Source organism: Bos indicus, chromosome 16, assembly GCF_029378745.1.
Source record: "Bos indicus isolate NIAB-ARS_2022 breed Sahiwal x Tharparkar chromosome 16, NIAB-ARS_B.indTharparkar_mat_pri_1.0, whole genome shotgun sequence".
In the NCBI taxonomy this organism is placed as follows: domain Eukaryota; kingdom Metazoa; phylum Chordata; class Mammalia; order Artiodactyla; family Bovidae; genus Bos; species Bos indicus.
In genome coordinates this window covers 37,931,850-37,959,820 of record NC_091775.1, presented here as the reverse complement: position 1 = coordinate 37,959,820, position 27,971 = coordinate 37,931,850, and the positions used below count along the sequence as shown (strand labels likewise).

The 27,971-nt window shown below is 38.0% G+C and overlaps 2 protein-coding genes and 1 pseudogene across 2 annotated transcripts; all 3 read right to left on the bottom strand.

The window, feature by feature from the left end:
- Positions 1 to 386: 386 nt before the first annotated feature.
- LOC109570229 (small nuclear ribonucleoprotein-associated protein N pseudogene) lies at positions 387 to 1,138 on the bottom strand (annotated as a pseudogene).
- A 122-nt stretch (positions 1,139 to 1,260) lies between these two features.
- Positions 1,261 to 1,479, bottom strand: LOC109570230 (SNRPN upstream open reading frame). The gene is given in 1 exon segment (XM_019975998.2): positions 1,261 to 1,479. A coding segment is annotated over 1 exon segment (219 nt).
- A 3,008-nt stretch (positions 1,480 to 4,487) lies between these two features.
- On the bottom strand, positions 4,488 to 27,971 carry BLZF1 (basic leucine zipper nuclear factor 1). The gene is made up of 7 exons (XM_019976648.2): positions 27,629 to 27,971; positions 26,736 to 26,812; positions 16,214 to 16,653; positions 14,320 to 14,519; positions 11,710 to 11,838; positions 9,775 to 9,994; positions 4,488 to 5,863 (listed from the first exon to the last, which is right to left on the bottom strand). Exons 2-7 carry the CDS (start codon positions 26,764 to 26,766, stop codon positions 5,678 to 5,680), a joined length of 1,206 nt encoding a protein of 401 aa, XP_019832207.2. The 5' UTR covers positions 26,767 to 26,812; positions 27,629 to 27,971; the 3' UTR covers positions 4,488 to 5,677.

Below are 27,971 nucleotides of genomic sequence, written 5' to 3'. Positions count from 1 at the left end.
TTAATTTATCTTCCTTGACTGATTCCTCTGGCTAAGACTTCTAGTATAATGTGGAGTAGTAGTAGTGAAAGTGGACATCATTTTTTTTTCCACCTGTGTCTATTAGTTGATCTTAATGTAGCAGTGCTTCCCTGGTGGCTCACATGGTAAAGAATCTGCCTGCAATGCAGGCGACTAGGGTTTAATCCCTGGGTCGGAAGGTTCCCCTGGAGAAGGGAGTGGCAACCCACTCCAGTATTCTTGCCTGGAGAATCCCATGGACAGAGGAGCATGGCAGGGTACAGTCCATGGGGTTGCAAAGAGTCGGACACCACTGAGTGACTAACACTTTCACTTTCATTAATGCAGCAGAGGAGACAAAAGTTCACAAACACTCCACATATTTCTCAAGACTCATTGCCGAAAAAAAGTGACTCAAAAGGATCAGTAGTACCCTCAGGTCTTAGTGGATGCTTTCTTGGAGGAGGTGAACCTTTTATTCCTGGTGAAGGGGGTCCTCATTCCTGGAGGGGGTATGCCTGTTGATATCTCTTGAGTAGGAGGAAGGAAGTGGTGGGCCCATGGTGGTTCCATACCAGGTGAAGGAGCCATAATTCCTGGAGGTGGGGTTGCTTGGTCAACTGATGGTGGCGGGGGCAGTCCCCCATCCTCGTGGATACTACTTGGGGTTCAAGCAGTGCTGGCAGGAGCAGCAGCTGCTACTGTGCCTCCTCCTTGTGGGGTCACTACCTGTTGGGATGACCCCTCAATCCCTTGGACAGAGCCTGCTGTTCCAGCAGGGGCCTAGGGAATCGGAACACCAGCTGGAACATCTCTGCTAACTGCTCTGCCAACCCCAGGGCCTCCTGCAGCTCCAGCAAGAGGTACCAGAGCAATGCCAGTATCGTTCCCTCCAGAGTCATGGAAACCAAGTTTCCCCACAGAGCAACACTTGACCCCAAACTCACTTTTCTTCATGCTGGGGCTGTTTCACATCCGTTGGCTTAATCCTCCTGAACTCATCACAGTCATAGAGGGTGAAGTTCATGTGTTTGTCAAAAGCCTTAAACGTACCAATGAAGATCCGGCCATCTTGCAGGATATATTCTATCCTATGGTATGTGTGCTGCAGCACCTTGCTGCTCCTTCCCACAGTCATGATTGCTATTCCACCAAATCCAATGCCCACAGGAAAGATTTGGGATCCTTAAGACCTAAGAGAAGGCAGTTTTGTTTGATTGTTTCTTTTGGAATCAGCCACCCAGGTGTTCCAGTACTGCTTTAACCATTTCTTGGTGTCTCAGCTAAGAAAGCTCGTTTCAGTTCTGCCTGGAAATCAACCACAGGTACTTGCTGCTGCTGCTGAGATTACCTCAGGTACAGGTGACACTTCTGGTTGCTCCGTGAGGCTGTCCTTCTACGTTTGACTTGGACTTCCACCTCCAGTACTTGCTTTTCCATAGTCCGTCTCAGGTGTAAATGGTCCCTGGCTTGCACCATCACACCACTGGCTGCTCCTCAGAACAGAACATCTCCGACTGCTACTCCACTCTGCCTGGGCATCCTTATCTTGTTCTTGATCTTAGAAGGAAAGCTTTTAGTCTTTTAGCCTTAAGCATGGTGTTAGCTGGGCCTTCCCAGGTGGCACTAGTGATAAAGAACCCGCCTGCCAATACAGGGGTCATAAGAGATGCAGGTTTGATCCCTGGGTCAGGAAGACTCCCTGGAGGAAGGCATGGCAACCCACTCCAGTATTCTTGCCTGGAGAATCCCACAAGCAGAGGAACCTGGTGGGCTACAGACCATAGGGTCACACAGAGTTGGACATGAAGCAACATAGCATGCACACATGCCTGATGTTAGCTGTGAGTTTTTCATAAATGTCCTTTATAAAGTTGAGGAAGTTCTATTCCTATTCCTCTCCTGTACTTTCTATTCTTCCATTACATTTTTTTTTTTTTTTTGAGTGCTTTTATCATGAAAGTGTGTTGGATTTTACTAAATACTTTTTGTGTCAAGTGAAATGATAATGGGTTTTTTCTCCTTTGTTCTATTCATGTGATATGTTACATTGGTTGACTTTCTTAATATTGAAGCACCCTGCATTCCTGAGACAAATACCTCTTGGTGGTATATAAATCCCCTTTTCTATGATATTCCATTTGGTTTGCTAGTATTATGTGAGGAATTTTCATCTGTATTTTTAAGAGATTTTTGGGGTAATATTCTTTTCTTGGGGGATCTTTGTCTGGCTTTGGTATCAAGGTAATGCTGGCCTCATAGAATGAAGTATTCCCTCTGTTTTTATTTTTTTGGGAGGATTGCTATTAACTCTCTAAATTTTTGGCAGAAGTCACCAGTGAAACCATCTGGCCCTGGACTTTTCTTTGTTGGGAGTTTTTGTTTCTTAGTACAGTTTGTTTTTTAGAGCAGTTTTAGGTTCATAGAGAAACTGAGCAGAAAGTACAGAGTTCCCATGTAACTCCTGCTTCCTCTCTCCTTAAAATCTCCCCTAGCGTCAACATCTCCCACAAGGTGGTTCATTTGTTGCAATTAATGAACCTACATTTACACATCACTATCATCCAACATCCATAGCTCTTGCTCTTGGGAGGTTTTTGATTCCTGATGTCATCTCTCATTATAAGCCTTTATCCTGGTGACTCAGATGCTAAAGAATCCACTTGCAATGCAGAAGACCTGGGTTCAATGCCTGGGTTGGGAAGATCCCCTGGAGGAGGGCATGGCAACCCACTCGTTTTCTTGCCTGCAGAATCCGCATGGACTGAGGAGCCTGGCGGGCTATGGTCCATAGAGTCCCAAAGAGTTGGATACAACTGAGTGACTAAGCACACTCATACATAAGCCTTTTCATATTTTCCATTTCTCCTTGAGTCAGTTTTGGTAAATGGTGTTTCTAAGAATTTGTCTATTTCATCCAGGTTATTTGTTGGTATATAATTATTCCTTTATTTAAATGAGATTGCTAATGTCCCCCCACTCATTTCTGAGTTTAGGTATTTACAACTTTTTTTTGTCACTCTGGTTATAGGTTTGCCAATTTTGTGGATCTTTTCACAGAACCAGCTTTTGATTTTCATTCTCTATTTTTCTATTTTCTTTCCACTCTAATTTCAGTCTTCCTTCTGTTAGCTTTGGGTTGTTTGCTTTTCTTTTTCTAGTTCCTTAAGGTATAGTATTTAGGTTGTTAATATGAAGTCTGTTCCTTCATAACAAGGAACAAGTTAATAGCTCGATTAACTTGTTATCGAGCTATTGTTATTATTACTGACACGCTTTAACCAACAGTTGCAAAGTGTGCCACTAGTTTGTGATTATATGTATAGAATTTTTTTTTATTGTGGTAAAATATATATAACCTAAGATTTATCATTTTGACCATTTTAAAAAATGTATAATTCAGTGTCATTAAATACATTCATATGTATTTAACCATACCCCTTTGTCTTCATGATTTTTCATCCTCCCAAACTGAAACTCTGTACCTAGCAAACAAAAACTCTCCATTCTGCTTTCCCTTAACCCCAGGTAACCACTATTCTACTTGTTATTTCTATTAATCATTTCAGGTACCTCATATAAGTAGAATCATACACTATTTGTCCTTCTGTGTCGGATCTCAATATGGAGTTTTAAAGGTTCATCTATGCTGTAGCATCAGAATTTACTCCTTCTAAGCTGAATATTCCATTGCATGTATATACATTTTGTTTATGTATTCATCCATCAAAGGACACGTGCTACTATTTGTTGGCTATTGTGAATAATGCTGCTATGAACACTGGTATACAAATATCCTTTTGAGTCCCTGCTTTCAATTTTTCTGGGTATCTACCTCGAGGTGGAATTCCTGGATCATAACGGCAGTTGTATGCATACCCACCAGCAAGGCACAAGGGTTCCAGTTTCTCCACATCTTTGCCAACACTTGTTATTTTGCTTTATTGGTAGTAGCCATTCTGGGTATGAAGTGATAGCAATTTGAATTTACTTAATAATTAGTGATGCTGAGCATCTTTTGATGTCCTTATTGGCCATTTGTATATCTCTTTTAGAGAAATGTCTATTACTTGGCCCATTTTTTTTAAACTGGATTTTTTTTTTTTTTTTTTTGGTTGTTGACTTGCAGCCCTTCATTTATTCTCATCAGTAGACCCTTGATACATGACTTGTGAATATTTTCCTTCATTTTGCAGGATGCCTTTTCATTTTGTTGAGTGTTTCTTTTGGTATGCAGAAAGTTTTAATTTTGATGAGGTTTAATCCATCCATTTTTTTCTTTTGTTGCCTGTACTTCTCGTGTCATAGCCAAGAAATCATTACCAAATCCACTGTCATGAAGCTTTTCCTCTATGTTTTCTTCTAAGTTTTATGCTCTGTAAACTTAAAAGAAAGACTGAAGAGTAAGTTGTAAATAGTATAAACTAGATGAAGACTTGAATTGAAGCACATCATTCTGGAGGGAAGAAAAAAATCAATATTCAAACTAAAGCAGGTAAAGAAATTTATTGCCACCCACTTGAAACTACAACTCAGATGAATCAGACCAAAAAAAAAAAAATCTTTAAGTTGACATTAAAATATATTGTTACTTGATCAGATTTGTCTTTTGAGGATTTCTTTACTGATAGGTAAAGAAACCCATTAGGGTAATTTGTTATCAACATTTTTGTGGACATTTTTCCAGGCCTCTAAAAAGGTGTTTTATGATGGCCCATCATAAATAAATAATAACACATTACATAGTAAAAATCAATTGATGAACTGCATTTTTGAGCTTGAGCGATGTTCTCCAAAGATCTTACTTTCTCTGCCATATTTCATAAGTATCAAATTGGATATTCCTATTGTGCTGCAATTGCCAAACTGAGCTCAACAGTTAAGTTTCTTCTGTAGATCAGTTATATCCATTTAAAATACAGAATCCCCTGCATAAAACCAAAATAAGAACAATGATTTTGCTCAAGCATTTGTTTAATGTGGCTGTAAAATATTTAAATTTTTTTAACATTTAGCATTTATTCTTAAAATAGTTCCTCCACCTGTTATTTCCATAAGACTCTTTTGTACTCTGCTCCAAAATCACCAAAAAGAGAAAGGACTCCTACCCCATTCTCTCCCCAACCGTTGCAGCTACTTTTGTGTTAGAGTGAGGGTCAGAAAACTTTTTCTGTAAAGAGTCAGATAATAAATATTTCAGGCTTTGCTAGTTATATAAACCCTGTTGTATCTACTCAATGCTGCTATTGTAGCATAACCATAGACAACAGTAAATGAATAGGTATGGCTGCATATGACCCAAGGCTACAGTCTGCCAATCCTTGCTTTAGAGTTCAGAAATTAAATCTGTTTATGTAAAATATATAGCAAGATAAATAATAAATTAGGGCCTGAAACAAAGGTATAGAATCTAGTCCTTTAGGAAAACCATCTTAACATGCCTGGGAAGTATTGTCTACTTATATATATCTACACAGTTTCATTTTTTTTTCTTTACCCTGAGGTATTTATTAAGAAAGGGTAATCTGGAGTCCAGTACATGGAACATCTTTGGGGATATATATTATTTAAATAGAAAGAGATAATACTTCTAGCATCCAAAGACCCCCAGCTCCCAAATAATAATGACTCTTGGGTAAAAACAAGTGCCTGTAGTGTGCCTCCACCAGACTGATTGTTAAAGGGCAATAAGTTCTCCCTGGCAGTGATTGCAGCAATTGAAAGTTATATTTTCATATCTTGTATAGGGATGAAATCGTCCAATATTTTTCTTTGTAGCAAGTAAGGTGGTTGGTGAAGACTCAGAAAATGGATTATCAGGTGAGCTTTCGGTACATGTAACTGGATCCAAAATGCGTAGAACCTAAGGAAAGTAAGAGGTAATGTCATATATACAGCAGGGACTACAAAAGTCCTTGGCTTACTAATATGTAACTACTCATACATTCTATTTCATTAATAGGGAACTACCATAAAAAGTAAGATCTGAATGATGAATTTGACTCGAGAACTTACGCTTTTTCTCAAAAAGCTCTAAATTTAACGATGATGTCTAGTTGTTATATTACCTAGGTTATGTATTTTTAAAAATAAATGTTCTCATGCGTATTGATGAAAATATAGAAGAAAATAAATTGATACGGTTATATCTATTTTACCATAAGTGATACTCATTTTTATCCTTAATCAAAATATACTTATTACCTTTCTCCTTCAGGCCTTCATTGAACTGCTTGAAACTGGAATTCTACCTTTATTCTTCTATTGACATGTATTTCAAAGTTTTTGATTATTTACTTGTCAAATCAATGGCTTTTCATTTCTTTTTTTTCTAATTTACATGCAGTATTATGCTAAAGATCATGTTTTTGTTTCTTGGATTCATGGACATCATACACTCTCAATTCTTCTGCTCTAAATTTTCTATTCCATTTCATTTTCTGAGACCCACAACTGGAGGAAATCTTGGTTTGAAAAAAATTCTCTGGTTAAGGGCAAGGATAACATGGCTGGCTCATAGCTCCTGTTTCTCATTTTCATATTCTCCTAACCATCTTCATAGGGCTTCCCTGGTGGCCTAGCAGTAAAGAATCTGCCTACAATGCAGGAGATATGGGTTTGATCCCTGGGTCAGGAAGATCCCCTAAAGAAGGAAATGGCAACCTACTCCAATATTCTTGCCTGGGAAATGTCATGGACAGAGGAGCCTTGGGGGCTACAGTCCATAGGGTCGAAAAGAGTTGGACGTAACTTAGCAACTAAACAGTGACAACCATCATCATTATGATGAGTATGAGTTACTGTGCAAAGGAGATTGGCAGTGGAATTAGAAAGGAACTGGGAAAAGCAGTGAGGAAAGGAGCTTTCTCTTCTATGTAAGGCTTATTAAAACAGCTTTCAGAAATGGCTCAAGGTGTCTGTTTCCCTAGCTCTCACATTGTCCAACAGGATTTTTTCCTTCTAAGTTACCAATGTACCCAAGGGGCCACAACTAATTAAAAAATGTCCTGGCATCATTTAAGAGCTACCATTTCATTTCCATACCTCTGTTTTTCTACAGGATTATTGCTTCTTCAATTTAGTTTTTTATATTCTTCTGTTTTTATGGAGCTTGGTTAGATGCTAAAGGACAGAGATAAAGGGCTTATCTTAAAGCTGCTTATAAATTGAGAAGGGGAAATAAGAAAGGTACCCCTATTCTCTATATTTGTAATTACATTATGTATCTTTAGAAACAAAATGGCAAATGAATACAGTTAAAGGAGACTGAGATACCAATAGGATAAAAGGTTTCAAGATTTTAGCCTGAAAGTGATCAAGATTTTAAGCTGGGTGTCTTTCAGAGAGATCACTCTGTACACAGCTGGTGGATGAGAGAAGGGGTGGGAACCAAAGCAGACAATGGGAATAAGAGAGAAAGGGAGTTTAATGCAATAATTAAGCTAAGAAAGGTTGATCTTGAAGCAATGTGGCTGAAAGGTCTAAGAGACACTGAGGAAGGAGGACCGTCAGTTTTGTTCCGTGAGACAATGTGGTGGATAAAGGACTGGAGGAAAAGGATGTAAACCAAGAACAAGCCCTGAGGCTACCCACCATCGTGTAGTGAAATAGAATGGTCAGAGAAAAGAGAAAAGAGAGCGGGTAAGGTTACATCAGCCACGGGAAGAGAGTGTTTCAAGATATCAGAAGCAGTTAGTTATACCAGATGCTACTGGCAGCAACTGAGTGGGCAGCAACACAATTTCCCAACAAAAAGAATAGAAAAGGAGAAATAATTTTGGATAATGTTTAGTTTCAGGGACTGATTCATTCAGTAAATAGCTGAACACCTACTATGTATAGAGGATTATGCCAGACTCGAGGAAACATAGTGCCCATCTTTGAAGAGCTTACAGTTTGGGAGGTGGAGAATCAAACTGCAATGAACCATGATAAAGAGCTATACTAGATTTATGTACAAGATGAACTGCAAGCCTAGAGGAAGGAAAATCTAGGTTTGCCTGAAGGAATCAGGGAAGGCTGATTCTTAAAGGCAGTGTAGTGGTTGGGCAAGGAGAGAGATTGTTGGGAGGCAGTCTAGGCAGAGGGAAGTATGTACAGAGGCGTGAGGTACAGTGGCCCGTCTGTGGAATGAAAGTGGTTAACACAGCTGGGATGTGAAGTGCAGGGGGTGGGCACACCTGGGAAATGCTCCAAGGGAAGGGGAGCTGGAATAATGATTAATGAAAGGCCTTCTATACAATATGAAATAATTCAGATTCAGTAACGAGGGAGACTGGGAATCCTCTGAACATGAGTACCAAGATGATGGGACTGACATTTTTGAAAGAACAGTCTGGCAGCAGAGGATGGCTGCAGGTAAGTAAAAAAGCAAGGGAGGGATACTGGTTAGGAGGCTACTGTACAGTCTAGCCTGGCAATCAGGTGTCTAAACTTGGCAGAGGGAATAAATTAGAAGAAACTGACAGGACTCATAAAGGCAACAGGTTTAGGGGATGAAGGATATAAAAAATGATAGCTACTATTTATTGAGAAATTACCTATACTGCAAATGGCTACAGGCTTTATATGTATTATTTTATGGAATCCTCAAAACATCCAATGTAGTAGGTACAGTTCGCTAAGCTAGGAAATACAGAAGAAACAGGTTATTTTTCTTTTACTTTTTTTTTCCCCCTAGAATGGTAATACAAATACAAAAGCAAGAGGTTGTTCTGTTTTTAGCTGTCTATGGGACGAGCTAATGGAGATGTCCAGCTGGGTATGTATCTTATTCTAGAAAAAAAAAGTCTCAGCTGAAGAAGTCACAAGCATAATGCTATGGGGATTAGCTAATGATAATCCCGAGATGATACAGAAAGTCAACTACGTGAGGAAAGGCTCAAGAGTGGGCACAGGAAGAGGATTCCCCTTCCCCCCACCAAATGCTGAGAACGAACAGTCACAGCAGTAGCAAAGAATTGGGAGAGTATGACGGCTTCAGAAACTGAGGGAGTTCAAGTAAAATGTGACAAAGTACTTAAATACTCATGGCCTTAATGAGAGTCCTTTTTCAGGACAGTGGAGCTGGAATTCTACTGAGATAAGCAATGGCAGGAGTTGAGGAAGGGAGGTATGTAAGTAGAAATAAATATGAACTGCTTGTTCCAGAGTTTTGGTTGTGAAGGGAAGGTGATAAGACCATATGTAGAGAACTTAAGATAGAGGGAACAGTTTTCTTTTTAGATGGAAGACACTTGGACACGTTCTTAAGTAAAAAGAGTCAACAGAAGAAGTACCTGTTAGTGGGAGGCCTGATGAGCCTGGGGAAATATGCTATGCTTTGGAGAGCCAAAGAGACACTTTTCCAGTAACAGAAATATATGTAAGGTTGGAGGCCACATAGCTAGGCTTCGAGATACATAGCAGCTGGGACCTGGAGGGAGTTTTCTGCCTCTACCCTCTTTTTGTTCTGTGAATGAGGAACCAAAGTCATCTACTGAATCTGAGGTACGAGTTGGATGGGTACAGAAACCAAGAGGGCAAGCAGCTGAACTAAGATAGGAGTGGCCATCTTTAAAAACAATTACACTTTTTTCTCCTCAGGAGTATACTAATAGAGTTTGAGAAAATTAAGCTCAGAGGAGGAAATAATTTCCTCCAAGATTACTAGCTCATTAGCATGAGAAATTTTGATTCCATATTTCCTAACTCCCAGTGCCAAGCACTTTTCATTATAACATGTAAGAGGACAGTCTTAGAGGTTATACAGATCATGAAAGAGAAATATTTTACCGTTTCAGCCATTTTTTCTGCTGGAGTACTGCAGAATTCAACTGTTGATGGAACCTTTTTTTGACCATTAGTGCCAACATTTCCCAGAAGATGAGAATTTACTGCTTTTGCCAACTTGTGATTTGTTAATGCTAGTTCTGCCGTGCTGTGAGGTTGCCCGCTAGGGTAGTAAGTTTGCTCCCTTCCCCACTGCAAAGAGACCAAGAGCTCCTCCAGCAACCTGCAGCAACACACAGCACTGAACATTAGTAAGAGGATAAAATATAAAAAGCAAGAATGCTGAGAAACATGTTTCTGAAATCATATAGTTTCTTTCTCCTCTTTCTCTCAAGAGTTCAATAAACCAGGAAGTCTGGTAAAATAAGTCAGATTACAAAAACCACCTAAACTGATTTTATGGTTATGAGAGGCAAAAAGTACCTTTTTGGTTCTCTTATTTTAGTACAGGTAAAATATAATATACTCAGTATTATAGTACTACTTATTTAATTTGTGCATTTATTGAGATGCTTATATGGTATGTGTGTATATATATATGTATGTGTATGCATATGTGTGTGTGTATATATACATTATATGTGTGCATGTATGTATGTATATATATGATAATTTTTTTGTATTTCATTGGTTGATTTTTAAATGATAAACCAACCTATAATTCTTGGGGTAAAACCTCCATGGCCATGATGTATAAAGCTTTTTATATATTGTTGGATTTGAATCACTAAAATTCCATTAAGGATTTTTGCATCTATAGTCATTATAGATAGATATTGGCCTGCAGTTTTCTTGTAATGCCTCTGTATAGTTTGGTATCAAGATGATGCTGGCCACAAAAAATAAGGTAGAAACTGTTCTTTTATTTTCTAGTAAAGTTGTATAAATTTGGTTTTATTTCTTCCTTAGATGTTTGTTAGTATTTACCACTTGATTCACGTAGGCCTGGAGTTTATTAGAAGATTTTTAACTACAAAGTAAATTGCTTTAATAGGTCAGGGCTATTCAGGTTATCTATTCAGGTTATCTGTTCTTGAGTATTCTAGTAGTCTGAGTCTTTTAAGTAGATTGTCCATGTAAGCTGTTGAACTGATTGGAAAAGAGTTGTTCATAACATCCCCTATTATCTTATGACTATAGACTCTGTAGTATCCCCTTTCCTTCTCATGCTGTGTATCTTTTTTTTTTTTTTCCCCCTGATTGTACTGCCTGGAGGTTTTGTAACTTTATCCTTTCAAAGAACCAGTGTTTGGTTTTCTATTTCATTTATTTCTGCTCTCATCCTTTCTTTCCTTCTGCTTAATTTGCTCTTTGTATTTCTTAAAAAGGAAGCTTAGCTTATTGATGAGACCTTTTTTCCTTTTCTATAATAAGCATTTAAAGCTATAGCTTTATTAATTCCCTCTAAACACTGCTTTAGTTGCCTCCCACAAAATCTGATATTTTGATATATTTTCATTCTTCTAATGTCCCCTATAATTTTCTCTTGAATTTTATTTAATTTGTAAGAAATCAATTATATAAAAGTATAAAGTGCTTTTAAGGAAGAGTCTCAATTTTGACAGTTCTGGTGCATATGGATATGAAAGTAAGCTCTCATACTGTAGAATAGTTCTCAAAAAGATCTCCCTCCAAAGTAAAGACCGGTATACTTTTTGGCTTCTACCAAAAACTACAAAACTGCTATAACTGTAACCAAAAAGTACTTTTAAATGCAAAAATTTCTTCCACTATAGATATAACTAATCTCTCCCCCATTAAGAATATAAGAAGCATGTCTTCTGCTTTTTTCATTCTTCCTCCTTTCCCTGGGCAGCTATTTTAAAATGCTACTCAAAGTATATGCTCAGTGAATTAATAAATGTAGAAATACGAAAGAACTATAACAAAAATTGCAGGAGAAAGTAGAAGGGCTCAGAATGTAAACAAGTGCCATACTTCTGTGTAGCTATCATTTCCTGACGAAACTGTTCCCGTTCACTCAGGAGATCTTGTATAGCGCTCTGTGCATCACGGTTCTGACGCTGCAGAACTGCTCTGGAGTTGGTTAACTCATCTGCCATAACCCTGGAAAAGATAAAAATCTTGCATATAAATTCTCAGACAGTGTTAAAAAGTTAATATACTACCTCAGTGATTATCATTTTTAACAACTTACAAAAAGATTTACAACTGTCAAATTACTTCTCAGTTTTTAAACCTTCACTTCAGTTTAGTCAGTTCAGTCGCTCAGTGGTGTCCGACTGTTTGCAACCCCGTGAACTGCAGCACGCCAGGCCTCCCTGTCCATCACCAACTCCCGGAGTCCACCCAAACCCATGTCCATCGAGTCGGTGATGCCATCCAGCCATCTCATCCTCTGTTGTCCCCTTCTCCTTCTGCCTTCAATCTTGCCCAGCATCAGGGTCTTTTCAAATGAGTCCGCCCTTCGCATCAGATGGCCAAAGTACTGGAGCTTCAGCTTCAACATCAGTCCTTCCAATGAACACCCAGGACTGATCTCCTTTAGGATGGACTGGTTGGATCTCCTTGCAGTCCAAGGGACTCTCAAGAATCTTCTCCAACACCACAGTTCAAAAGCATAACATTTAAAATGTTTATGAGTTTAGAACTCATTAAAGGGACTCAATTAAAATATCTGTTTACAAAATGACAAAGAAAACAATGTTTTAACTTTCCTGTATAGTGACTTTGGAATGTACTTCAGTCTTACTCTAGATTAACCAAATTTTGGAAGAAAAATAACATTAATTATTCTCAAATAGAGAAAATTTTAGAGAAAAACAAGAGTTATTTTTCTACCACTCATTACCTGTCATTAGAAAAACATTAAATATAGAAAGGTTTATATAAAAGGAAAACTAAGTCCTCTTGTCCAGCAGTCAGGCCCCTCCTTTTATAATCAGTAATCAATAAAGTAACCAATATATTTTTATAGGAAAAAATAACTTATATGTATATCAGCATAAAAGTATGTATAAAAATATATTAATTTTATTTACAAAAAGGAATTATTTGATACAAACTTTTTTGTAGTTCACTTTTTCACCTAATAATTTACCTTGATGATTTTTTTCGTATTAGCATACATAGAGCCATTTCGTTCCCTTTTTGTTTAAAAAAAAAAAAAAGCTTCATGTTTTCTGATTGGATGTAGCAAAATGTGTTTAACAATTCTCTAGTGATAGAACTGAAGCAAAATTTTAAAGTATTTTTATTCAGTTGAAAAAATCTTACAACTAAAATTAAAGTCTCAGACCACAGTAACCACTGAATTCCTTAAAATGAAAACAGTTCTGATGTTAAAAGATTAAATCAACTAAAATATAAATAAAGTTTGGTTTCACTATTATTGCCCTCAAAGTATTACTATTAACATTGATCAGAATGTTTAATAAATTACATATTGTAGTAATCTGTAAAATGCATGCATGATTTGCTTCTTAAGCTGTTCAGTAAAAATTATTCATTCTAAGCCAATAAACAGTAAATTCATTTCTCCAAATACATCCTTTATTAGTACAATTAGAAAACAAATTAAGGATTTTAACAGAGTAATCAATTATTAGAAAGTATCACCGATATTAAGACATGAAGAAATAACTTTCTAAAAATATATTCATTACAATCAGTGGTTCTTAAGGTACAGACTGGAAACCTTTGGTGTTTGTGAGAAACCTCTTAAATCAATGTTATTAAACATATTATACGGGAAGCACTGAGCTAAACACTGAAAATACCCAGATGGATAACACCCACATTCTGTTCTCCAGTAACTCAAAGTTGGAAGGAGGGGATGAATAGAAAATAGTAACATATAAGAGACCTTCCCAACTACCAGTGTATTCATGCGTCTGGGGGTTGTAAGGGCCTAAGGTTTTCACCTCTACTAGAGAGGTAGCCTCGTCCGGTATGCCATGCAGATTATCGCTTTCTATTTGTGTATAAAGAGAAAAAGGTTGGGAAGCTCTATTATGATGTAGCTAAATGAGCAATGAGAACAGAGTCTGAGAGACAAAATAAGACATTATGCAGTGGCAATGATATGTGAGTTTTTAGAATGTGGGGAAAAATCTTCTTTTAAAAATTTAAATATTTATTAGCTGTCTGAGTTTAGTTTTGTTCTGATCTTAAACATTGTAGTTAGAGTGATTTCCACTACAGAAGAGTAACTCAGAATCTGGAATGAGGGAGTAGCTTTATGCTAGCACTTTTCCATTTAGGGAGACTGTATGACCATCCAGAGGAGGGCGAGTCCATCTCTTAAATCATGTATGAGTTAATTTGACAATCTCAGTCAAATTTTCACACTACAATCCAGTTTTTTTTGCATTAGAAGGATCAACAAATCTGACAGAGCAAAAAGTAGGAAATGAGTTACTATTTACTGTATGACCATCCAGAGGAGGGAGAGTCCATCTCTTAAATTATGTATGAGGTAATCTGACCATCTCAGTCAGAAATTTTCACACTACACTTTTTTTTTTTTGCATTAGGAGGGTCAACAAATCTGGCAGAGCAAAAACTAGGAAATAAAATAGAAAATACCTGCTTGCGAGGAATTTACTTCGCCACACATCACACTGTATTGACATCCGTTCTAACTGTTCAGAAAGCTGAGCAATGTTTCGACCCAGGGCTTCATTTTCTAAAATAAGCTGATTTTTCTCACGGGCTACACGTTCAAAGTGATACTGAAGGTCATCCCCAACAGAAGCCACCAGCAGCTTTTTTAACTCACGATTGACCTGGAAGAAATCATGACCAATACAAGCTCAAGTAATGCCAGTGAGTTCAATGTAGCAAAATGAACAGAAGAGAAACTGTGTTTCATATGTAATTTGGACCGCCATTACTACAAGTGCATATCAAAAAGTGATATCAAACAGTTAAGTTTCATAATATATACATACCATGTCTATATCTCTATTAATCTACAGTCCATGCAGTTATAATTTGAGCCTCTTAAGAGTACAAATCATTATCATAATAATTACAAACTGCCTCTCATCAACACTTAAAGGAAAAAATTTAAAAAACTGAACCAATAAATTTTGCTAAAAAGTATGACAGTGTTTTATAAATCTTTTTCAACATTTAAAAATTGGTTTCTTTGTGCCCTAGGATTTTTAAGAATTTAAGCAAAGAAAGCTATTCAAGATGTCTATAATCATGTTCTTCACACTGTTATAAAAAATGAAACAAAATTAAAACAAATGTCCAATAAAAGGTATTGGCATGTGGTATAGTTACTGAAAAACACTGTTGCTATTAATAATGATATTTTAATAGGATATCTTGAGACATGGGAAAATATTAACTAAAAAAAGTAAATTACAAGGCAAAAATGAACTCAATATGTATAATTATGCACTTACAGCTGGATGGTATTTATAGGTGATACTATTTTCATTGTTTTTTCTGTATTTTCTAAGATGTTTACAAATAAATATGTACTAGTTTTGTAATTTCAAATTAGTTATTTAAAATATATTATTAAATACATTAGAAACATATTTGGATAAGAATCAGTAACCATGGTGTCACTTATAAAGACTAACCTCTAGAACAAAGATGTATAATCTAACAGAAACAAAGTGGGCAGTGCTAAGGCAATATTTACTAAGATGTAAAGATTAAAGACTATGAACTTTTTTTTAATAGCCTTTACACTTTACATTTTAGCAAATATTGCCTTACCACTCCTCACTTTGTTTCACTGTTAGTCACCTGATGTGAAGAGCCAACTCATTGGAAAACACCCTGATGCGGGGAAAGATTGAGGGCAGGAGAAGGGGGCAACAGAGGAAGAGATGGTCAGATGGCATCACCAACTCAATGGACATGAGTTTGCGTAAACTCCGGGAGACAGTGAAGGACAGGGAAGCCTGGCGTGTTGCAGTTCGTGGGGTTGCAAAGAGTTGGATACAGCTTAGTGACTGAACAACAACAGCAAAAGTTTAAAGACAGTAAATCAAGCAGTATAGGTCATTTCCAATTTACAATGAAGATACCAATACTTATTCCACAATTTTCTTTATTCTAACTATTATCTATACATAGAAAAAATCCTTGGAATTTATGGATGCTTAAAGCAAGGATTACTGACTAGTCGATTTGGTTCATCTCTGGCCTGTGAGTTCTTAACTGTAACCTCCTTAATAACTTACAGGTGGTCTTGTACAATGTCCAAAGTACCGCACATTGTCCAAAGTACCTTACATGTCATCTTCAACCATGTTTAGAATATAAGTTCCCAACATTAATTCTAATAGAGGCACTAAAAGAACGGGAAATTTAAGAGGAAGCATTTTGGAGTAATGACAAGTTATAATGAACAACATTCCAAGAGGAAATATATTTTATTCTATATTTATAATATTTTCTGTGTTCATTCTATGTTCATAGCCATTGTCATTAAAGCTATTAAGGCTGTTCTTACCTCTGACTGTACTCTGAGCTGGTTTGAAAGGCCTTCTTTGTCCTGCAGCAACCTCCTTTCAGAGTTCTTGAGCTTTTCCAATGTATTCTTTACCTCAGACAGTTCCTTTCTGGGTTCTATGACTCCCTCTGGCTGTCCAAGGAGTTCTCCTTTATGATGTCCCAGAGACTTAACCTTTGCATTTTTGTAGGGGATATTATGGGTTATAGCGGCTTTGGGAACTAAAATTCTTACAGCTTCGACTTCCACAGCTTTTTCAGCGAGAATCTTCCCTAGCTGAAGAACTCCTGGGCTCTCTGATGGGACTGCTTTCTTTCGTGGACTCTGAAGGATGTGATGCGTTATAGGTTGGATTCCAGGAGTAACTTCAATAGATTTAGGCGGCTCCTCAGTTTCCATTCCATCTCCTGCTCCTCGGATTGGGGATGGAGTAAGGATGGCTGTAGGATGGAAAACAAAACAAGCTATTTGCTGAAAAGAAATGCCAGGAAATGCCAAGATATACTTTACCCTACATTCAGAATTCCTGGCACTGAAAAAAAAATTTTTTTCAAATAAAAATTAAATTTCAAAACAATCCTGTGTCAACAAAGGATGAACGAAGTCTTATAGGTTCAAACCTTCCTTAAGTAAATGGTTTCTCTCTTGGTGGAAACTGCAAGAGACTTGGAATCAAGGTATTTGGTTCCCACTTCTACTTCCTAGTATGCTGTGCTGTGCTGTGCTCAGTCGCTTCAGTCGTGTCCAATTCTTTGTGACCCTATGAACTATAGCCCACCACACTCCTCTGTCCATGGGATTCTCTAAGCAAGAATACTGGAGTGGGTTGCCATGCCCTCCTCCAGGGGATCTTCCTGATCCAGGGATCGAACCCATGTTTCCTGTGTCTTCTGCACTGCAGGCAGATTCCTTACTGCTGAGCCACCGGGGAAGCCCACTTCCTAGTATAATCCTAGGTAAATAATGTAACTCTCTATGAATCTCAAGTTCCTAATCTGAAAAGTGGAGATAGTAACAAATATGTAATAAATATGCTACAAGGTTGTGATAAGAAAGGCTGTAGTAAGATCAAATGCCTGGCACATTGTGGACACTCAATAATCTTAGTTAAATAATAAAAATAAATGTAGGCTATGTACATACCTATTTGAAAGTGTCTATCTCAGAACAGACTCACCTGTTTGTGAACTCTTAGCAAAGAATGGTTCACAAACTATCCAACTGGACTACTCTCTCTCCTAGGCTTCTAATCAGGCCTCTGTTTCTGCTATTTCTTATTCTTTTAGATGGCTTCTTCCACCATTTACTGTGATTCTAACTTATCCCTTTAAGAAGCCAGCTTAAACTCTACTCTGCATTAAAAATTTCCAACTTTTAGCCTATACTCTGAATGCCTGTGCTACTTAACTATCTCAACACTCAGTGTGAATCTTAATCATGATCCATGATTATCATTTATGGGTTTTATTATATGCTAAATCTCACTTCCCCAATAAGTATGATAAACACTCTGTGGCCAGGCACCATGCTCTAAACAAATGGAAGGAGCAGGACATTATAGAAATGCCATGGACTCTGGGATTAGCCAGATCTGGTTCTTAGTTCCATTTCTACCACTGCTTCCTGTATAATCCTGTACAAAACCCTGCAAATTATCTGAGCTTCAGTTTTAGCCTCCACGAAATGGATTTAACAGTACATCTAGGGTTACCTGTGTCTTCAATGAAAGAATGGTAACAAATAACCAATGTTTATAAAGACTTAGCACATGTCAAACACTATTCTAAATACTTTACATATAAGTATTTTATTCTTAAAATCACCCTTTGAGGTAGGTGTAATTAGCTCTCCTTTACAGATGAAGAAAATGAGGCACAAAGAGGTCCAGGAACTTGCCCACAGTCACACCACCCAGCTAGTAAGTAGAGGGTATTATCATCATTGTTATTCAGTCGCTCAGTCATATCCGATTCTTTGTGACCCCTTGGACTGCAGCATGCCAGGCTTCCCTGTCCTTCACTGGGGTTAGGGTTAGGGCCTTGACTACTGTACACACTGCCCCTTCAAGTGTAGAAACTGTCTTGCACAGAAGTAAATGCAGATAAATGATGGCTCCCATCCCCCTTCCTCTGAAACACTTAATACATTGATGCTCATGCCTACTAATTTGCTCAATTGAAATAAATGATCTCCTCTCATATAAGCCAACCTGACTAGTCATCCTTAGTTCAGATAACCTTTGGAAGGCAGCTGCGCTCACTACTGTACTACCATTGCTCCAGTCAAAGAACAGTTTGTTTCTTTTCTATTTTACCTTATCTCAAATTAAGCAGTGTAAGAAGCTTCACTGAGTCACCTTTCTCCAAGAAAAGGCTACTTTCACTCATTGATTCAAGAAAATAAGTGGTTTAGAGCTTAGAAAGAATTGAGAATCTGTGAGGATGGGAAATGTTGCAAGCCTCGACGAGATGGCTAGAATGACACCTGACATGGAATTCCTGAATTAGTAAATTCACTAACATTCCTCTGAGCAACAAGTGAGATTCCTTGCCATTTTACAAGTCCAGAATACATTTGAGAAAATTGAGGCCAAAACCTAGGAATAGCTTTTATTCACTTTACTATGTGCCAAGGACTCAGTTCTACTAAGTTCTTCAGATGCATCAGTATCATTTGGTTTTACAAGTCTCATGACTTTGCATAATAGTACCCATTTTGCAGACAGAAACAGAGGCAATGAAAGGTTAAATAGCTTGTCCAAATCATCAGTGTCAAACTAGGATTTCAGTCCAAATATGAATCCAGAGCTAAGATGTTAATTGGTCTGGGAAAGTGTAGTCCCTTGGTCATGTCCAACTCTGCGACCCCATGGACTGTACCTCACTAGGCTCCTCTGTCCATGAAATTCTCTAGGCAAGAATACTGGAATGAGTAGCCATTCCCTTCTCCAGAGGATCTTCCTGACTCAGGGATTGAACCCGGGTCTCCTGCGTTGCAGGCAGATTTTTGGGCCTTCCCACAAACCAAAACTATTGCACCTTATCAGCCTAAACTTATTGCCTCTCTTAACAGCCCTGTTAGGTTGCAAAAGCCCACAGAGTTTATATAATAGTTATAGCAAGCTTAAAAAAAAAAAGGCAGATTGGACCCTTGAATGATTTCCCATTACTCTCAGAATAAAGACCAAGATCCTCACCATGGCCTACCTGGCCCTCGGTGATCTAGTTCCCTGCTCAACTCCTGGGTCTCAACTTTATGCCGTTCACTCCCTCAGATCCTAAGTTACAGCCTTATTTGTTTTCTCTTAGTGTCTCAGTAGGAGTAGACTCCTTCCTCTTCCTCTGCAAACATTTTTTATTGGAATATTCTTCCTAACTTCCTCCTCCCGACTCACCTTTCGAATCTCAGTTCAAACTTTCAAAGGGAAGCCTTTCTCTAGTCTTCCAAGATTATATGCTTCTACAGCAAAGACCATGCCTTGCTTTCTACCATTTATCACAACAGTTAACTGACATTTTGTTCAGTGTAATTAGAAATACACTGTTTTTGCCTTCCAATGGGATATAAGTCCCATGAGGGCGGGACTGTGTGTCCTGTGTTTACCCTTGTATTCTTGGTAAAATGCCTTGTACCTAAGACTCTGAGGAACGATTAATGCATGGTAACAAGGGAAAAAGGATGAGCACACGTAATAGTGGTGATAAGGATAAACTTCAGAGTTTATCATCAAGGGGAGAAAAAGCTTAATTAATATGATAAAACATAATTCTGCCTTCTTTTCTCTTACACTAAAGTTCTACAAAGTTATATCACCATACTCCAGAACTATTTTTTCATTTAACAGATTTTTGTAGAGTTTTTCATAAGTATGTAGTAATGGACAGGGAATCCCAAGTTATGTTCATTAGACAAGAGGTAGAATGACATCTGAGCTATAATTAAGGTGTTCTATTTAATAAAATATTTTATAGTAGAATAAAGTATCTGTCATTTCTGTATTAAGTGTTAACTAAGATACTTGGGCTTTAGGACTGATTCTACTTTCAAAAAGATGAAAAAAGGAATACTTCAGAAAGCGAAAGGGTTTTGTAGTTAATTCATGCATATTAGCATGGAGGACAATTCCCCAAAATGAACAGTTTTAAAAATAAAGGCCTATTCCCATGCTCTCAAAACCTGGTTTTAAGTTTGTCTAACTGTACTTAGTGCAAATTTAATCTTGTCACTCAGACATTCTGGCATTTAAGAAGTAATGTAGAACCACGAATTAACTACAGAGTAGTAATTTAAAAGACCACAAAAAGACACACTAGAACTATACCATTCAGGCCCTCTGAACCTGAAGAAATAAAATTAAATATGATTTCTAAGCAAGTCATAACATTGTTAAGTTGGAATTTTAGGTAATGAAGATTCAAGAACAAAACATAAAATGGTTAATGCTACATTTAAAAGCCAAAGAAACATTAATGGGTACTTAATAGAAATCTCGTTTCAAACAAAATATGTTATAAAACTCCAATCAAGAAATTTAATCAACTTTGTTCAAACTCAGTTTACACTTAACTTTATTTAAACTGTTCTACTTACTCAAGCATTTGTGAGAACCAAAGCTGTACCGTGTATCACATGGCAGCTCCCTCTTTGTAACATCTATACTTCTAGCTAATGTGCACAGGCAAGGAGACAGGTTGGGGAGCCAAGGCTTTGTGTTTTCTCACCTGGTAACTTACTTTCATAATTCTGTTTTTCCTGTGACACACATTGAAGCCTTTATTACATACACACTAGGTCCAACCCAGGGCATATTCAAGAGCAATTACCTTCCGTCTGGTGGAAGGACAACGACCTACTGTACAAGCTCTGTAATTATGGGCAATGTTTGAGTAAAATATCAACCCCTTTCCATTCTTTAAAGGGAACCAACAAAACGATTCTTCAATTATTCATCAATAGTAATTTCTACTTGTGATAACTTATTAAAGAATGAAAATATATCTAAGGTTTACGGCTCATTCTTTCTGCCTTTCTCCCAAATTGGTGACATGCAGGGAAAGAACAAATATTCTACAGTAGGGGTTGGCAAACTTTTTCCATAGAAGGCCAGATAATAAATATTTTAGGGTTTGTGGACCATGAGGCAAAATTAAGGATATTATATAGGCATTTATATATGAAGAAAAAACCCAAAATTTTAATGATGAAATTCAAATTATAATAACAATAAAAGTGTTTTTTTGTAATATAGATCTAATAATGAAAAGAACAGTTCTTTTTATTTGTGATGTGCGTTTGCATGCATGCTCAGTCATGTCCAACTCTTTGCAGCCCCATGGACTGTAGCCATCAGGCTCCTCTGCCCATGGTATTTTCTAGGCAAGAATACTGGAGTGTGCCATGCCCTACTCCAGGGGATCTCCTGACCTAGAGATCGAACCCTCAGCTCTGGCATTTCCTGCACTGGCAGGCACCTGGGAAGCCCTTTTATTTGGGATAAACACTAGGCTTAAGTGGGATTCAAAGTTAGTGTTCCCTATTATCAAACTGACTGCAAATATTCTCAGAAGGCCTAAGATCCCTAATTTGCCAACCCTTGCTCTAAAATACTGAGGCAAATTCGCTGTAGCAGAAACTAGTTGAGACACCCACATTATTATGTTACAGCCCTTATTCTTTCTGCCCATTCACCCTGTCTCCTACAGATGTTTTGTTCTCTCTCTCTCTTGTCTAACTGCACCCCGAGAATGACTACCCTCTCGCTAAAGCTGTACAAAGCACATGATGTCTAGAAAGCACCTGATGTCAAGAAAATGCTCCTGTCCTTTGTGAGCATTCTTCATTCCAGAAAGGACGTCATACAACGATAACCTTGAGGACTATCAGAATCAGTTCTGGAACCACCTGATGCCATTGCTAATGATCTTAATTAATGTCTCCATGAGGAAAGAAGAATGTAAGACAGCATCAGCCCTGATCCTTATCTACAACCCTATTTTCCACTCTGAAACTGTAAGACCCCTTGCCATCCCTCAGGAAAGGGACAGTCTAGACAGCATTAGCCTGCTGTGGCCCTCTTTGCTTGGCAAAGTACTGGGTTGCCCAAAAGGCTCCTTGGGTTTTGTAACATCTTATCGGAAAACCTGAATGAACCTCTTGGCCAACCCAATAACAAAGCTACTCTTTGCTCCTCCTCCAAAGCTCTGTCTTCACGTTTCTATTCGGCACTGGTGAACAGAGGCCAAGTTTTTGGCAACAAAAGAACATCATTTTATAGTTTGTTATTAAAAAGACATTTCTCCTTTTTTCATAAAACTGTAAATCTATGAAGACAGATACTCAAACTCAGCAGGATCGTATAAGGGAAATAACACTGGACCCTGAGTCAAAAACTTAAGTCTCTGCCACTTATTATATGACCTTGGGCAAACCATTTAACTTGCACACACCCCCACCCCCGCGACCCCCACAACCCCTATATCCTACAGTGCTTTCAGAATAATGCAAACACAAGAGTATTTTTCTCCTGTAGATGAAATTGCTGAGAGATCCTTAGGGAAGGGACTGCCTCCTAATGTTTGTATCACCAACTTACTTTAAAGGTACTTGGTGCAGAAAAGGGGAATACATGTTTTGAAGTTCATCAATGTTAACATTAACACATCACCTAGAAGATTTCATTTCAACATCCAATAATTATTTAAAAATTGCTGAATATTTTCCCATTACAAAAAATCAGTAATTACTCATTTATAATCTGACAAATTTTTCAGATCATATGCAGTTCAGCTATAAAACAGTTATTAGGGATCATCACTTGGTGATTTTAAATTAATATTATTTTAAATATTACCAATATCACCTAATAAAGTTTGGTTACCATTTAATTAGAAAAATATACTATAGGCAGTGAATTTAAAGAGTTAGGCGCACATGTACTGACATGGAATCCAAACATTCCTTTTGTCACAGGCCCCACAAATAGAGTTCCCTGGTCAAATAAGTGTGGGCAGTGCTGCATACTATACCTCTTTGGAGTTGCACAATGTACATTAATATATTAGAGGCTCTGAGGGGTCCTATAGTATAATCTCTCCTTTAATCCAGCATTTCCCAAATTTATCTACCCATGGAGTCCTTTTTCACCTAACAACTGTTATTTTACAGACCTAGACTTAAAAGTTAGACTATTTATGGAATTAAAAGTATCTGAACGTCTCAGACCTTCCTATTTGAAGGTCAGGCTAAATTGTCTGACTTTAATCCCTTTACTTTTAATTTCAACTTCACTCTCCGAAAAAGGTTTGGATTTGAATTCTAATTTTCTAGTTGTTCCTATTTACTGAAATGTTTCCCTTTCAATAACAGCCCTAGCAGCAAGGACACATCCCTCTCATGATGGCTACTGCTCAAATGTCCACTGAGAGAAAGTTCTGTCTCCTTAAGCCAATCCTGCTTCTTTTCTGAGGCAGTAATAGGAAATGCAAGCAACCAACAAACATCAGCCATGATAAGTTCACCCTTTCTCAGGCCACGCGATACAAGTTACTCTTCTTCACTAACAACAGTTATCATGATATTACATAGGATTAGGACTAATAGCTGAATTATCTACTTCACTGTAAAATTAAGATCAAATGAAACAATGTATATGAAAGTGCTTTATAACTCTAATCCTCATTACAAACAAGTAACAACAAATAATAATTTCACAGAGGCCTTGCAGTGACTTTTAATTACTAATGATAATGTCATATATAACTTTTCTTTTTGCCAAGAATCACCGCTAACTGCTTTCATATTAGTTACGATTTAACTGCTCTTTTTCCCATTAATCCCCAGCTTGTTACTTTCATTTCAGTTTTTAATTTGCTTATTCTAATACTATAAAAAGCCTCTGGTGACTCTGAAATGCTGTTACACACAGCTGAATTGAATTCAATTAAACATTTATTAGCATGATCTTCACTTCCTAAACACATTTAAACCCCCTTTAAAGAGTTTGCTGTTGGAGATCTGCTTGCTGCAAAAGTGACTTCTAGAGAATAGTTTCTCATCTCACTCCACCCCGCCTGGCCTTCCCCCCTCCCCCCCTCAAAAAAAGAAAACAGTTTCTCCATAACTCACTCCACCCAAGAATAACCTCAAACAAGAGGTGCTCACTTTGGGACATGCTAAGACTTAATCTATGTCTAAGTGAAGACGGTAGACAGTAGGCTGTATGGGTCTGAATCACAAGAGAAGAGATCTAAGCTATAGATTTGGAAGTCATAAGTATTAAAGCAGTGAAAGCAGAAGAGAAAGAGGGCTCAGAAACATTAATATTTAAAAGGTAAACCAGAAGAAGAGGATTAAAAAGAAACTATAGGCCGTACCAGGTGGAACAGTGGCAAGTAAGAATCTGGCTGTCAAAGCAGGGGACACGGGTTGGATCCCAGGTCTGGGAAGATTCCACACATCCCAGACCAACTAAGCCTATGCATCACAACTACTGAGCCTGCGCTCTAGAGCCGGCACAGCCTGGAATCCACAGGTGGCAGCTAGGGAGCCTGAGCACCACACCTACCGAAGCCTGTGAGCCTAGAACCTACGCTCTACAACGAGAGAGGCCACGGGAATGAGAAGCCCCTGCCCTGCAACAAAGAGTAGCCCCTGCTCGCTGCAACTAGAGAAAGCTGATGCAAAGCAATGAAAACCCAACACGGCCAAATTAAAAAAAACACAAAAAACTATAGCTACAGCAGTGGTGTCCAATAAGACTTTCTACAATGATGAAAATGCTCTATATCTGCACTTTCTAATACAATAGCCACCAGTCACAAGTGATTACTGAGCACTTAAATGTGGCCAGTGTGACTGAAAACCTCAAAAAAACCTGAAAACCTAAAAATGTTTTAATTTTTAAGAAAATATTAATTTAAATTCAAATAGCCACATGTCACTACTGTGTTGGACAGTGAAGGGCCACAGAGTAAATGGAAAATAAGATGAACTCATGGAAATCATAGAAAGACTTTCAAAAAGTGGGAATGAGCAATAGCATGAAATGCTCTACAAAGGACAAGCAAAGCAGGACTAAAAACTAACTAATGTAGTTAGCAAGTACTCTGAGTTGAATTGTGTCCCACTCCAAATATTCATAATGTTGTCCCACACCTCAGAACATGACGTTATTTGGAAATAGAGTCTCTGCAGATGTAATTAGTTAAGATGAAATCATACAGAGGTATGCATTTCTAATCCAATATGATTGATGTCCTTATAAAAAAAGGATAAATTTGGACACAGAGACACACATACACAGGGAAAATGCCACATGAACAAAAATGCAGAGATCATGATGATGTGTCTACAAGACACGCAATACAAGAAATTCCCAGCAAGCCACCAGAAACTAGGGGAGAGGCCTAGAACAGATCCTTCTCTACTGCCTACAGAGGCAGCATGGCTCTGCCAACACACTCATCTTGGACTTTGTTGTTGTTTATGCTTAGTCACTAAATCATGTCCAACTCTTTGGTGACCCCATGGATTGTAGCCCGCCAAGCTCCTCTGTCCATGGGATTCTCCAGGAAAGAATATGTGTGGGTTGCCTTTTCCTACTCCAAGGGAATCTTCTCAACCCAGGGATCAAACCTGAGTCTCCTGCATTGGTAGGCAGATTCTCTACCACTGAGCCACCAGAGAAGCCCATGATCTTGGACTGTGCTGTGCTGTGGTTAGTTGCTGAGTCGTTTCTGACTCTCTGCTACCCTATGGAGTGTAGCCCACCAGGCTCCTCTGTCTATGGGGATTCTCCAGGCAAGAATACTGGAGTGGGTTGCCATACCCTCCTCCAGGGGATCTTCCCAACCCAGGGATCGAACCCAGGTCTCCTGCATTATGGGCAGATTTTTCACTGTCTGAGCCACCAGGGAAGCATGAGAATATTGGAATGGGTAGCCTATCCTTTCTCCAGGGGATCTTCCCAACCCAGGAATCAAATGAGGGTCTCCTGCACTGCAGGCGATTCTTAACCAGCTGAGCTACCAGGGAAGCCCAGATCTTGGACTACTAGATTTCAAAATTTTGAGACAATAAACTTCTGTTATTTAAGTCACCAGTTTGTGATTCTTTCAGTATCCCTAACCAATGCAATAAGAAAAAGGTATTCTATATCTGCCAGTTGTTTGTCTGTCTACCTAAATCTTTAAAAAGGTATGCTCTTATTTACTTAAATCTTGATCTTCTAGTCGACAGAGAACATAGCTCTAAAACATTTGCTCTCACTACTGTTTAACAGCAGTAGCCATCTAGTAAATACTACCGAACAATGTTAATATTCAATCATATATCTGAAGTGCTGAAGTGTAAACACTGTATTAAAAAACAAACATGAAGAGATATGAAGCACAGATGATTCCCAAGGCACAGATGATTCCCAGGGGCTCTTTGGGGTTTGGTTCCCTGGCTGAAACATTCCTTCATCTTATTGTCAGAAATTTCATGTTTTAAAAATAATTATCACCAAAAGAAGAATACTTACCTTTGGTTTCTAAGCTTTCAAGAGTAGTCATTGTTTTTCACCAATGAAAATGTACCCCAAGACTTCTACTGAAAAACCTAAAAATGTATAAAATGAAAAAATTAAAACAGTATCATATAAACACATTCACCAAGTCCCTGTAATTTTAATATTATGATATTCTACTTGCTGCTGCATTTAGTAAACTTGCATTTGGAAGTGCCCCTTAAAGCCCCTTTTCACAAGGTAATATAGTTATGGCTACCAAATATCTTAAAAAAAATTAGGGGTAGCTTACTTTCAAATTTCACTGTTTACTGTAAATTACCACCAGTAGAATCTAAATGATCATATGTGTGTCCTTAAATTTAGCTCAGAAATAGTACTGTAGTTAATATAGGGGCTTTTGTATCACTGATGGACACCAGGAATTTAAAAGCAATTAATTTAAACTAATTAAGTCCTCACGAGACTTCATTGACACTATTTTGTTCACTAAATCCTGGAGAAGGGAATGGCAGTATTCTTGCCTGGAGAATTCCATGGACAGAGGAGCCTGGCGAGTTACAGTCCATGGGATTGCAAAGAGTTGGACACGACTGAGCTTCTAACACCACCACCACCACCACCACCCACTGTTCATTAAATACATCACAGAGGAGCTTCTCTTCAAATGTTTGACAAGCGACAAAAAAAATTCATAGCTTAATTTACATTTCTTGGTAATAAAATTAAAATGGCATAGTATATGCTTTCAGAAATGTATGGATGGCCTTAAAGGCGGTACAAGCCTTTCTGGAACAACAGGCAACCTTTCCCTAAATCCAAAGCGGCTCAACACCCAAACTTCAACTCGTGCCGCCGTCCCTTTCCAAAATTCCCTTTTAGTTACACAAGTCCGTTCTGGGACTTACCTCTCAGATTCTTACTCTTCCTACTGCAGGGGGCCTCACTTTACAGATTCTTCGTCCAGATCTCAATGGTTTAACGACAGGCACTCCTCTAGCATTCTGAAGCCGATCCGCCCAGGCCTTGGTGACATCAAACTTCTGGTTCACAAATAATCACTTCCGATTACTCAGGGTTTCGTTTCCGGAAAATTTTCCAAAAGAAAAATGTCAACTCACTCTGCGATGCATTTAAACTTAAGTAACATAGAACATATGGTGTAAGACTTGAGTAAGTGAAAACTGGATAAACTCCTATTAAAAAATGTAGATTATTTGGGCCTTAGCCACGTAGTAGCTTCAACTTCCG